Below are 13,213 nucleotides of genomic sequence, written 5' to 3' on the forward strand. Positions count from 1 at the left end.
TGGTTTATGATTTTCGGCACCCAGTAACCATTCATCTCTGAGCCGTACCCCAGCAAAAATCTACATAGATTCAGAGGTGTGCTGGAGCCAGCTCACGGCTTAAGAGCTGATTGTTAAATTTTTAGGAATTTTTAACAATTGTTAAAATGTTGGTAGTTTAAAATAGACCACATTGGGGGTATTTGCTCAGTTGCTGGCTTACCGGCATGCCCATTCTCAAGAACCATGAGACATAGTCCTGGAGAAGAGCAAGCATTCAACAACTTGTCAAACAATACAGAACAAGTTTCAAAAAACAAGTATGCCCATGTGTAAGTCAAACAAATGCAGGCAAGATTGAAGGTGTGTACACTGAAAACACTTATTTTGAAGTGGTGACTTGAAAGCAAAAGATACCTTGATTCAAAGAAGCTTTGAGTTTTTAATCTAGGATGTCCAAGTCCCCCGGGGGATTCTCTGAGGAATAAAATGCTTCTTGTATGCTAGAAATGCTGATGTCACATGGTCAGGGGAGACTGACATGCCTCGGTGGTGAGTTGGAGGACGGGACAGGCATACCTTTGGAAGCAGGGATTGGCTATATTGCCCCTCTGTACTGAGAGGAAAAATAAAATTGCAAGATTGCTATATTTTAGATACAGAGCAAAATGTTTTGTGTTAATCTTAAACGTATTTTGTTTGCATGAAGCTGATTTCTCAGCTTGTTTACCTGGGACCATTCAACATCCCACCCTAGGAGGTTGTCACCTAGGAGAGGAGATGACACCTGCAGAGGTCTGAAGCATGAGGCTTGCCTCAGTAAGGTGAATTTATTACCTCATTTTAGAATGAAAGTGTAAATAAAAATTGAGTAATAGGCCAGCTGACTGAAACGAGAACCTTAATTCGGAGGTTCCTGTTTGTGTCGCAGCAGCCACCTCAGGATGCACGCATATGGTTTGATCTGAGCCTGACCTTCTGTGCAGGCAGAAGTGTCTTCAGTCAGACTTGGGAACTGCAGTGGTGGGAGAATTGAGTGAATTGCTTCTCCTGGTTTTCATCATTTTGGGTAAGCGCCTGCTTTGTATTTCTTAAGCAGTGACTTGAACTTTTCTCACTCGGAATAAAGCTGGTTCTGAAGGTTTTCATTTAAAGGCCATCCTTTTGGGCTGTGAGGCAATCCCAGAACTGTGAGCCTCTGCAGGAGGACTGCCATAAGGTAGTCTAGTGGGTCCAGTTTTCCTTTCTGCAGTGTAGAGTAACCTGTATTAAGATCCTCAGAGAAAAAACCAGTAAGGTTTGCTCTTAATAAAAGAATAAATGATGATGATGATGGTGATAAGCTTTAGCTTTTAAGTTGCCTGTGTCTTTAAGATAGAGCTGTGGCTGGCTGTTCCTTGGACTCATGGCAGAACTCTTCCTGAACTGTTTCTTTTCTCCCAATCCTACACAGGCCAATATTTAACCTTAAGAAGTCAGGAACTTAAACCTCCCAAGAGGGCTAGGCTGTTGTTCATGCTTGCCTCACCATCTGCATGGCTGGATCTCAGGGAAGATAAAGTAGGATGGTTTAGATAGAAGCTGGTCTAAAGGAGAGAGCAGGAATAATGACTGCCTGATTGAGGGAAGGTGGTGAGGTTATCGGTGAGCTCAGTGGTCACTTGTCCTTACTAGGGGCAAACACTTGACTGAGAGAGAGTGCCTCTCCGTTATTTTGTCCTGTAATATTGTAATATTGAGGGGGTCATTTCCACATCCTCTGTGGTCATCTCATTGCCGTGAACCTCTTTTCTGAAGATTTTTTTTTTTTCTGTTATAATTGTGCCAAAGACAACAATTCCCTTACACTTTTAATAATAGAAAAGGAGGTCCTGATAGTTACAACTCCCCAGGGGTGATAGAAGATACTTGCCAAGAGTTATATTGTGAAAGAACCATAAGCTTAGCTCCAAACATTTGACCAACACATGAGATAACTTACTATGCAGAATTACCTCAAGAACATGCTTGTGAGAAGATAAATCAGCATCTGGGAAGGAAGCTGGCAGAGTCGAAGATTCAGATGGAGTCCATCAAGGTGCTTAAGGTTCATCTGAGTGCTTTTGTTAGATTTTTTAGAGACTGAGATTCATATATGTATTCTGAATTATTCATCTGAATAATAAAATTCTGAACTATATGTGTGTGTGTATATATATACATATATATATATATAAGATTACCCGTCTACTATTATTTATCTATCTGTATTACATGGTAGGAATTTCTGAATATCTGCCAACTAACTAGGAAACTTGAAACTTGACTCAAGTCATGTTCTTGGCCCATTTAAGTGTTTATTAATTCATCTGATCAGTGGTCCCTGGACTTTCACTCTGGGTCTTACTCTGTGATGGTGCTGGAGATGCACTGGCCAATAGGCATGGCTCTTGGCCTCATGAAGCTTATAGTCTTGGGGGTTGAGGGGTGGAGTACAAGCCTTTAATCAAACAAGCACTTAAGCGAATATGTAATTAGAAATTGTGACAAGTGCCCTAAAAGAAAGAGAAATAACAGTACTATTAAAACATGTGGCTAGGATGTGTCCTGGATAGGGTGGTTTGGGAGAGGTTTCTTTGAGGAAATTACATTTAATTTGAGATCTGAAAGATGAACAGGAGTTAACTAGGGGCAGGAGGTGAGAAGAATAGTCAGTCAGGGGGATCAGATTAATCTTGTTTTGTTAAATGAAGTTCAGGAAAGCTTTGCTCTAAAACACTGATTACTTTCACATGCATGGAGGAGACGTCCATAGTAGTTAAGAACACGGTCTCTGATCCAGAAGACCCCGGTTTGAATCCTGGCTCTGCTACTTGCTCTGTGTTGTTAGGCAGGTTATTTCACCAATTTGTGCCTCAGTTTCCTCATGTGTAAAACCTCATAGAGGGTTGTGAGAATTAAATTGGTTAATGTGCAGAGCACTCAGACAGTGCCTGTCACATACTGTTCTCTAGTTTAATGAGTGTCAGTTACTGACTTCTAGTGTGGTGCTATAACTAGAGGGGAAAAGTCTGATCCTTTAATGTTAAGAATAAGGCCTGGGGAGATGGAGTGGTTTCCCAAATATCAAAGAATTAGTTAATGGAATGTCTGATCTGGGAAGGGAATTTTTAAAAAACTTAATGCTTTTACTGTTAAGTCATTGCTTCTTTATTCATTCACACAGAGTTCTAATGGTGCCTTTGAGTACTTAGGACTGAAAATGGGTATCTTCTATTTGTCAGATTGTTGGCACATTTCTTAGAATTTGTTTGAAAAAGGTTTGGGTGTGGCTCTGTGTGTCTTGAGTTTGGTGACTAGATTCAGAATCTTTTTGGAGTCGCTGGTTTCCTCTTAAAATAGAACAGTGCGTTTGCAGGATGTCGAAGCTGATTTCAATTTGATGGTTATATTGGCAGCTATCAGCACGTATCCAGTATATGCCAGACACTTCACCAGTGCTGTAGCACAGGCATGGACAGTCAGAAATGAGATGCATTTTGGTCCTGCCCTTGAGGGTGTAGGTAAGTCTACTCTGTAATCAATGACTACTCCTCGGTGCAAATAGTGCACTGCTTTGGGGAATATAGAAAAACTATTTGCTGGGGAATGAAGGGAGCACAACCAACTTCCTGGAGAAAAAATTCATCCAGAATACAACAGGGATCTTAGTTGTCCCAGATATGATGAATTAAAGTTATACTATAAAGGAAGCCCCTTATGCTCAGCGATGGATGTGTGGGATAAGGTGGGTGTATCTTTTATATAGAGCTGGAATAAAGCACGCTGTGGCTATCTTGAGAGAGATCTGTATTTTCATTAGAAATACTTATATTTGGGAAAACTTAATGTGACTTTTGGTACATCTGAGTCAGTGTAATTGTTACCTTCATTGTTGTAATGGATTCAAGAACCGAAACTTAAGAAGTTTCCAGTTCATTCTGATTCATCATTTGCCATTCTTGTAAAGGTAAATTCTCAGAGTCCAAAATCTCCTCTAAATTTCCTATATGACTTTTAGGCTATAAAAAATAGGATCTTATATAGTAATGCTTTCTATTTTTTAAAGCACTGATATCTACATTCTTACATCTGATTCTTGCGTCGTTATCCCCATGTTATAAGTGAGGAAATTGAGGTTCATCAAGGTCAACTGACTTTCGGCACAAGCAAGACCTAGGTAGGGCTGCCTTGAACAGCTTGACCCTGATTTTCCAGATGGGGAATTTTTTTAAATGATTTTATTCATTTGTGGCTGTGTTGCGTGTTCGTTGCTGTGTGCGGGCTTTCTCTGTGGTGTGCTGACTTCTCACTGTGGTGGCTTCTCCTGTTGTGGAACGCGGGCTCTGGGCGTGCATGCTTCATTAGCTGTGGTTCCCAGGCTGCAGAGCACAGAGTTGTGGTGCCCAGACTTAGTTGCTCTGCGGCACGTGGGATCTTCCCAGATCAGGGATTGCACCCATGTCTCCTGCACTGGCAGGCAGATTCTTTACCACTGAGCCACCAGGGAAGACCCAGTTGGAGAATTTTGTTGATTAAAATTCAGATAAGAAACTCTTAGGTAATCATTTTTTTATAAGTTGAAATGGCCACCACACACATGCTGGACTTCCAGCAGAGCTGGCTAGGGTAATATGATGTTAATACACCAAGAAGACCTTTCCTTTCAGCAAATTCTGAGGTGGAATTACTCCAGGCTGTCAAGGGTTCAGAGACCATGGCTGAGGCCCGCCGCAGGAGTAGGTTGGAGCCTAAGGCTGGTTGAATTGTGACTCTTTGGAGTTAAGGTATTTCTGTTTTGTTAAGAAAACTGGGGGGCTTTGTGTAGAACAGCAAATCTATTCCCAGGAAATGGTGGATGCCGTGAAATTTATACCACAGAGATAATAGAGATGCTTTTAAAGTACTTTTGCCTGTGTACAGCCCGATTCTCCTTCTACTCCTGCTATCCTGCCTGAAAAAGTGAAAAAATAAAATCTCGCCATGGACCTTTCAGGTGGCTTCTTTGTGTCATAGAACTTGGTGAATGCCTTAACTGAGCTTAGAAATTTCCCCCTTATTTGTGTATCTCCCTTCTTACATGTTCAGAATGTTCTTTATATATTTAAGGCAGTTGTTTTAATTTAGTTGGAGATATAGATCAACATTTCAGGCTGAGTATCCTGTAATCTTTCATTTTTATGAAACTGTCAGACTGTAGATAGTTTAGGGTTGTCATCTCAAGGTTATCCTGGAATTATTTGCTTTTATTCTCTCGAAAAGCAACTTTCACATGATCTTCCCTTACAGCCAATCTGAGGCAGCCCCCAAGTAACTCTCCAAACACCACTCTGTTTTATCATAGCAGTTACCAGCATCCGCTGTTTCTTATTCATTCATTTGCTGCTTTTTTCTCTCCATTTCCCTGCCAATGCAAGCTGCATGTGACTAGGCCCTTGTCTTCCTTGTTCCATGCTGCATCCTAGTACTTCAGAGAAAGACTGGCTCACAGAGGTACTCACTAGTGATTGGTTGAATGAATGAACTCCTTCTAACACTATTTTCTGATTTTTTTTTTCTTTTAAGATTGAAAAATTGACAACAGCATGTTTTACCCACTGAAGGTCATCCTGATACCAGTGTTACTGGGTAAGTGGAAGCCAAGGGACCAAGGAGGGTATTTGATTTAAGTCTCATGTGTGTTCAGAAGCCAATGTTATGTATTTTCATTTCCCCTTGCTTTGCTGAAAACGGAAACCCCAGCCTGGAACTTTATAGTTTTGTTGAAACAGTTGTTTTAGAAGCCAGGTAGCAGACTCTTTCTTGGAAAGCTGAATATTCCTCTGTTTCTATTAGAAACAGAATGCCTTTTGGTCCTGACTGGGTGTTCTATGACCTTCTTACAGAATATGAAGAAAGTTTCTCACTGGCATTCCTGCACTTTCAACTGTTATCTTTATCAGGAAATGAAATCATCAAAGAGAGTCCCTAAGTCTCTGTAATTGTTTTCCTGCTTTAGTCATGCCAGCCTTCTTGCAGTTCCTCAAATGCACCAAGCTCTTGCCCAGTTTTTGATAGTTTCTTTTGCCTAGTACCGTCTCTCCCCACTTAACCCTAGCAAGCCTGCCTAAGCCTTCAGCCTTCTTCCTTAAGCTCTACTTCCTTTTAAAAAGCCTGCTGTGGTTGCCTCCCTGAACCGGGTTGGAGTCTCCTGTTCCTACAGTGCTCAAGGCTGCTGCTTCTTGCTCATCTGTTGTCTTTTCATCCTTTAGCCCCCTTTCATCCGTTAGCCCCTTGTCTCTCTCTTTATCCCATGGATAAATTAATTAGGTGCTTTACTCTCATGACTTTTAAATTTGTTTTCTTAAAAAATTTTTTTTTGAATTTCATTTAAAAATTTATTCTGTTTATTTATTTGGCTGTGTTGGGCCTGAGTTGCAGCACTCGGGAGCTTTAGTTGTGGCATATGGGATCCAGTTCCCTGTTGAGGGATTGAACCTGAGGTCCCTGCATTGGGAACTCAGAGTCTCAGCCACTGGACCACCAGGGAAGTCCAAAATTTTTTATTTTATTGAAGTATAGTTGATTTATAATGTGTTAATTTCTGCTGTGTAGCAAAGCAATTCAGTTATACATATATACATACCGTTTCATATTCTTTTCTATTGTGTTTATCACAGGATATTGACTGTTGTTCCCTGTGATATACAGTAAGACCTTGTTGTTTATCCATTCCATTTTTCTCTTCTTTATTAGCTTTTTGGACTTTGCATGGTGACCTAAAGAATGACTCAGCAAAGTGCACAAAAGAATGGTCTTTGCTTTAATTCCAGGCAACATAGCATTTGCACACACATGCAGTTAGACACGTGCGCGCACAAGAAAATAGTCCATATTAGAGAAGTTTTTTCACCATGGAATCAGGGTTATAATAATCTCAGGGGCTTCCCTGATAGCTCAGTTGGTAAAGAATCTGCCTGCAATGCAGGAGACCTGGGTGTGATCCCTGGGTTGGGAAGATCCCCGGGAAGATCCCCTGGAGAAGGGAACAGCTAGCCACTCCAGTATTCTGGCCTGGAGAATTGCATGGACTGTTTAGTCCATGGGGTTGTGAGAGACTTTCACTTTCACTTTCTTTTCTTTCCAGAGATGGGTGAAGCAGCCTGCAGCATTTTGCCCTTCCATCAGAGACTTAGCAATCTAACCCCCTGTGGAGTTGCCTGGTGACACTGGGCGACCAGGATTGTACTTCTTGATGGAGAGGTTTTCCTCCTCTGTAGAAAGTCTTGATTTCTTCAGTTATTTCTGTACAAAGGCTGCCGGTCAAGTCTAAGTTTCTGTCCGCTTTGCTTGCTGCTCTTACCTTCTAGCAAGCTCATTTAATTCTACAGTCAGCACTCTTCATATCACATTATACAGCTTCTTATCCCTTTAACCACACTTGAAGCTGCTCAGTTCTTCCCTACAGGAAAATTCCAAATCATTTTTGGAGGTACTTTTGATTTCTTTCAAAATAATTTCCTCCAGAGGGTGGTGAGTTCATGTTTTCTTTCCCATCTTCCCCACTGTGTGTGCCTGCTGTTGGGCAGGAAGTTAACACTCTTCTCTTGGAACAACAACTTGGATGGAGAGGCCGGTGCATTTTGTTTATACCCAAATCCATTCACTTGGCTCTTCTTTGATGGGAACTGGCCAGCATCTGATTGTGTCTTGCTGTGGTTGTCTCTTTGCATAGAGCATGTCTTATAAAAACAGAAAAATCCATGTGATGGTTTTCTCTTTAGAAATGGTTTTCTCTTTAAGTGAAAAGAGAAATTACTTGAACAATGGACAGATATTGGAGGGGTATGATGAAGATTAACCCCTAGAGGCTGGAAAGCCAGGCTGAGGGCAGACCTGGAGGGGGCAGGTGGGGAGAAAGCAAACAAAGGAAATTCAAGGGAGGGGCCGAGCTCTGTGTTGACCTAATTACAAGGATCTGCACTACGGCCAGAATCAGCTGGCACACTCAGAGATAAGCTTTTGTAGAGGGACGAAAAAAGGAGAAAAACTGAGGGAAGCAAAGTTACCTGTGAACTGGCCTTTCAGTTAGGGGACTGGTGGGAAACTAGGAGCCAGAGACATCATCACCTGCTTAGAGGCATCTAAATTCACGACCTCAGGGGAGAGACTTCAGGGTTTCTCTTCTTCTTATTTTTGTTTTGTTTTTTGGCCCTGCTACATGCCTTGTAGGATCTTAGTTCCCCAACCAGAGATTGAACCTGTGCCCTCAGCAGTGAAAGCACGGAGTCCTATCTACTGAATTGCCAAGGAATTCCCTCTCTTCTTTCTTTAGAAAGGAGATTTCAGGGATGAAGACTAGAAAAGAGAGAGGGTCTAGCTAGGAGCTATTGGACAGTATGAAGATTGTAGAAGTCCTTTGACTTGAGCCACGTGGGGATAACCACAGGGTATTTTTGTTACCCTTGGGAATGCCACGCTGGGTTGAATTAAAGTCCTCTGAATACTTTGTTCACGTTGGGTTATCTGGGGAGGGAAGATGTTAGTTGCTTAGTCATATCGGACTCTTTGTGACCCCATTGACTATAGCCCACCAGGCTCCTCTGTCCCTGGAATTCTCCAGGCAAGAATACTGGAGTGGGTAACCATTCCCTTCTCCAGGGGATTTTCTTGACCCAGGGATTGAACCCAGGTATCCTGCATTGCAGGCAGATTCTTTACCATCTGAGCCACCAGGAAAGTCTGCATCTACTTGGAGATTAATACTAGTTTTTGTGTTGAGTGTGTTTGTCTGATGATGTCTCTCTTGCCTGTTGCCTTCTCTAGGTTATTCCTTGGGCCTGGATGACTTGAGTATTTCCGCCGTGGAGCTAACAGTCCATGTGGGTGATTCAGCCCTTCTGGGATGTGTTTCCCAGAGCACAGGAGAGAAACATGTGACCAAGGTAGACTGGATGTTCTCATCAGGAAAGCACATCGAGGTAACAAGGAGGAAACCCTGCTGTGTATTAGAAGCCCCAGCCAATGGTGTCAGAATATGGGGAGAGGGAGAATCAAGTCATCCCATGCCATGAGGTGGGGGTGGTTTCAGGAGTTGGGTTCTGGAGCTCACCAGAACTGAGCCTCCTCCTAGTTTGAGCTCTTGGTGGTACACAGCTGATTACAATCAGCTGGGAAAGTTACTCAACCTCTCAGAGCTTCTCTTCCCCATCTGTGAATAATGGTAATACTTTTCAGGTCATTGAGAAGCTAATGGGAGACATACACATAAAGTTCTTTCAGTTTCTTTTCTTTCCTGTTTCTCCCATTTGTGGAGTAGCATAGGTGGGTGGGAGGGGTGAGAAGAATGAAAACACATTGGTCTAGACAAAAAGAGTTATGGCCCAGGCACAGGGATGATGTCACTGTAATCTTTCAGGAGGGTGGAGAGTCTTTCGGCATTCTGCCGATCCGTTTAAGTGCTGAATCATCTCTTTCTCCTTCATGGCTGCTTAAACTGTTAGGATTGGCGGGTTCAGCATGGCTGAGTGAGGGAGCTCTTTGGATTGGCAAAAGTGTATGAAGCCTCATCTGGGATTCTGTGGAGATAGATACTTGTGTATTGGTCTCATTTGTGAAATATACTCCAAGTAATGTATGACTAGCAATAAAGTCCTAAGGTTTTCAAATGAAATATTGTTTCAGTAGCTCAGAGCATGTTATTTCCATAATGTTACTATCACTCAAATGTTTGTTACTATTTATTTTTTTCAAAGATTTTTTTTGCTGCAGACCATTTTTAAAGTCTTTATTGAATTTGTTACAATATTGCTTCTGTTTTATGTTTTAGTTTTTTGGCCCCAAGACATGTGGGATCTCAGTTTCCTGACCAGAGATTGAACCCTCCTCACCCTCTGCATTGGAAGGCAAAGTCTTAACCTCCTGACTGTTTATTGTTATAGGAGGGGTATACCCATGGTCTAAGTGAAACTACGAACTCCCTATGGCTTTTCCCCCAAGTCTGTAAACCATTTCCTTTGATGACTCCTTCTCATGCCTTACGATGTGCTGCCTGGAGGAGGGTGGAAAGGAGAGGGCTGACCGCTAACACGGCAGGAATTCTTACAACAGCCAGTCTGTGGGGTTGCATTTAGATGCCATTGAATCCAGGGGCCATGGCAGAACACAGGGAGGTACTTTTCAAAAGTTGTGAGTTTGTGGAATTCCCTGGAGGTCCTGTGGTGAGAACTCTGTACTCTCACTGCCTAGAGTCCAGGTGCAATCCCTGGTTGGAAAACTAAGATCCCACATGCCGTGCAGCGTGGCCAAACAAACACCAAAAGTTGTGAGTCTGAATCACCAAAGTGATTTTCAGAGTAGGTGTTACATTTTACCTTAAACTATAAGAAATGAAAATGTGTTCATCCCGTTTCTCCAATTGTCATTGTCTAATAGAAGCCACAGAGTCTTGTGTCAGTTAAAGTATTGTCTGGCACATTCTTCTTATTCTTCTTCTTATTAATTGGGTACCAAGTACTTCTTTGATGCTGGTGGTGACAATGACTATGCTGCCTCCATGGAACAGGGGCTTTTGAACTCAGACTTCTGGGTCTGGTGCCATGGGCTTGAAATTTCCTCTGATGTTGTGTTGCCCTCCAGGATGAGTACGTGCTCTTCTATTACTCTAACATCAGCGTGCCTGTGGGGCACTTCCAGAATCGTGTGCATTTGGTGGGGGACATCTTACACCATGACGGTTCCCTCCTGCTCCAAAACGTGGAAGAGACCGACCAAGGAAACTTTACCTGTGAAATCCGCTTCCAAATGGAGAGCCTCGTGTTCAAAAAAGTGGTGGTCCTGCATGTACTGCCAGAGGAACCCAAAGGTAACATGAATGCTTACTCAGAGAAGGGCAAAGGGCAAGAGATTTGGTGTGCAAAGAGGGATGTGAACTGATTTTGTTGAGTAAATCCTAGTCAGTGGGCTAGGTACTTACCACGAAGTGAGTCCTCAATAAATGGTGCTCTCTATTTATTATTAGTTTTTTAAAGTAACCCATAGAGGATTAAAAAAAATATGATCTATTTAATATTTTTGGCTGCTCTGGGTCCTTGTTGCTGCTCGCGGCAGGGGCTACTCTGTACTTGTGGTGCGTAGGCTTCTCGCTGAGGTGACTTCTCTTTTGTGGGTCATGAGCTCTAGGGCATGGGCTCAGTAGTTGTGGTGCATGGGTTTAGTTGCCCCATGGCACGTGGGATCTTAGTTCCCAGACCAGGAATTGAACCTGTGCCCCCTGTGTTGGCAGGCAGATTCTTAACCACTGGATCTCCAGGGAAGTTCCAGTGGTGCTCTTTAAATAAAAATAATGATGATTATTATTTTATCATTCCTTTAAACATATTTCATCCTTATGAAAATTCTGTGAAGGAAGTACCGTGTTCTCCTTTTCATTTTATAGACATGTTAACTGAGGCTTAGAGAGTTTAAGTGACTTGCCTGAGGACATATATTTATTAAATGGCATATCCAATACTTGGACCCTTGTACCTCTGTCAACATAGTTCATGTTCTTTCCACTATACCCTGATGCTCCCCATGAGTTTTGCAGATTGATATTGTCTCCATACTTTGTAGGTAACTATGTTTTCTGGGGGATACAAAAGAAATGAGCAGGTTTCCCTCATGTTCCTATTTATAAATAGCTTCAGTAGTTTGTTGGTTTTAAAAACATACTCTGTGGAACACTCAGGGTCCAAGGGACCTGGTGGGCCACACAGAGGGTGAGAACAAGGCAGCGGGGACAGAGGACCTAGTCACGCCAGGACCTCAGGTTTCCACCTCCACTACAACCGAGTCCTTTTCCTTTTTTCTGTTGTATTCTTGGGCTTCCAGGTAAGATTTTGTTTGAAGAAAGAATTCTGCTGCTTTAAAAGTTTGAAAATCACAGAATGAAGTATCTTTAAATGTGTGAAATGGAGACTTCGCTGGTGGTACAGTGGATAAGAATCCACTTGCCAGTGCAGGGGACACGGGCTTGATCCCTGATCCAGGAAGATTTTACACGCTGTGGAGCAACTAAGTCTGTGCGCCACAACTACTGAAGCCTGTGCACCCTGGAGCCCGTGCTCCGCAGCAGGAGAAGCCACGACGGTGGGAAGGCCGCACAGTGCAACTAGAGAGTGCACTTATTCTCCACAGCTAGAATAAGCCTGCACACAGCAACGAAGACCCAGTGCAACCAAACATAAACAACTGAAAAAAAGAAAACAACAAAAAAGTGTGAAGCGGAAGAACCGGCTCTGTCCTCAGGAGAGCTTGCTGTCTAGGGCAGGAGCTAGGATCTAGACCGCTCCCCCTGCCAGCCTGCTTAGGTCTGTCCTTTCAGTGAGCTCCTTTGGAGCACCCAGCTCTCCTCTCTGGTGACACACTCATCACACCTGTTCAGTTGTGTCTCCCTGTCCACCTGCATCCGTGTTCTTGGTTCCATGACCAGCCCCAGGCTCAGCACCTGGCACAGAGTACGCAGTCAATAAACATTGGTCAAATGAATGAAATCCTTAGGTGAGCATCTCTCACTTGAATCTGCTTTCTAAAAACATGAAGTGGTAGAAGGAATTGTGGAAGGTGGCCTCTGACCTCACTCCTAACTTCATACTAATACTTTTTATCAATTGCATTTTTTCTTTTGATTTCAAAGCTAGGGCTCTCCAGGAAGAAGAAATGAACCAGCTACCTGTGTCTCCCAAGGATTATCTTTGAATTACCCCTTTCTTCTTTGGTCTCTGATGCTGGCCTTGAGAACATGCAAGCATGTCTTACAAAATGGTGCCTTTTCCTGCTTAGAAGAGGCACAGAGGGAACAAATCCAAAGGAGGCAATTTTAAGAGTTGAGTCCATGGGAGTAGGCTAGAGCAATTTTATGGGAGGCAGATATTTTCCAGTAGCCAGTGGAGCAACTTGTATTTACTTTTTCCTTCCAGCCAGAGTGGGGATAGCTCTGAGTGCTCACCATTTGCCTGGTGGCCATCTCCTCCCATGTGGAAACTCATGTATGGCTTCCTCCACGAAGTTTACTCTTCAGTTTGTAATTCTTCCGTCTTTCTACTGCTCCAACTCTTTTAATTCTTATTTTAAAAGCTAGAGACAGTTTTATTTTTCCTTTCTTTTCTCTCTCTCTCTCTTTTAAGAATTTGCTTCCTTGTATTCTGTGAAAGGATTTTAAGGCATCTGAATGTGTGTGTTCACAGATTATATAATT

At 42.7% G+C, this 13,213-nt stretch overlaps 1 protein-coding gene across 2 annotated transcripts in view; it reads left to right on the forward strand.

Moving 5' to 3' along the window:
- The first annotated feature begins 41 nt into the window (after positions 1–41).
- The window catches only part of JAML (junction adhesion molecule like), a 32,171-nt gene continuing 18,999 nt past the window's right edge, over positions 42–13,213 (forward strand). Inside the window, exons 1-5 of one of the 2 annotated variants that reach the window (XM_027563605.1) lie at positions 42–1,048; positions 3,417–3,521; positions 5,563–5,625; positions 8,803–8,957; positions 10,615–10,840. In XM_027563605.1, the coding sequence (XP_027419406.1) occupies positions 5,583–5,625; positions 8,803–8,957; positions 10,615–10,840 (424 nt within the window). In that variant the 5' untranslated portion in view covers positions 42–1,048; positions 3,417–3,521; positions 5,563–5,582. The remainder of the gene's footprint in view (positions 1,049–3,416; positions 3,522–5,562; positions 5,626–8,802; positions 8,958–10,614; positions 10,841–13,213) is intronic. The other variant, XM_027563604.1, reaches the window with a different exon arrangement.

This window comes from Bos indicus x Bos taurus, chromosome 15, assembly GCF_003369695.1.
Source record: "Bos indicus x Bos taurus breed Angus x Brahman F1 hybrid chromosome 15, Bos_hybrid_MaternalHap_v2.0, whole genome shotgun sequence".
Lineage (NCBI taxonomy): Eukaryota > Metazoa > Chordata > Mammalia > Artiodactyla > Bovidae > Bos > Bos indicus x Bos taurus.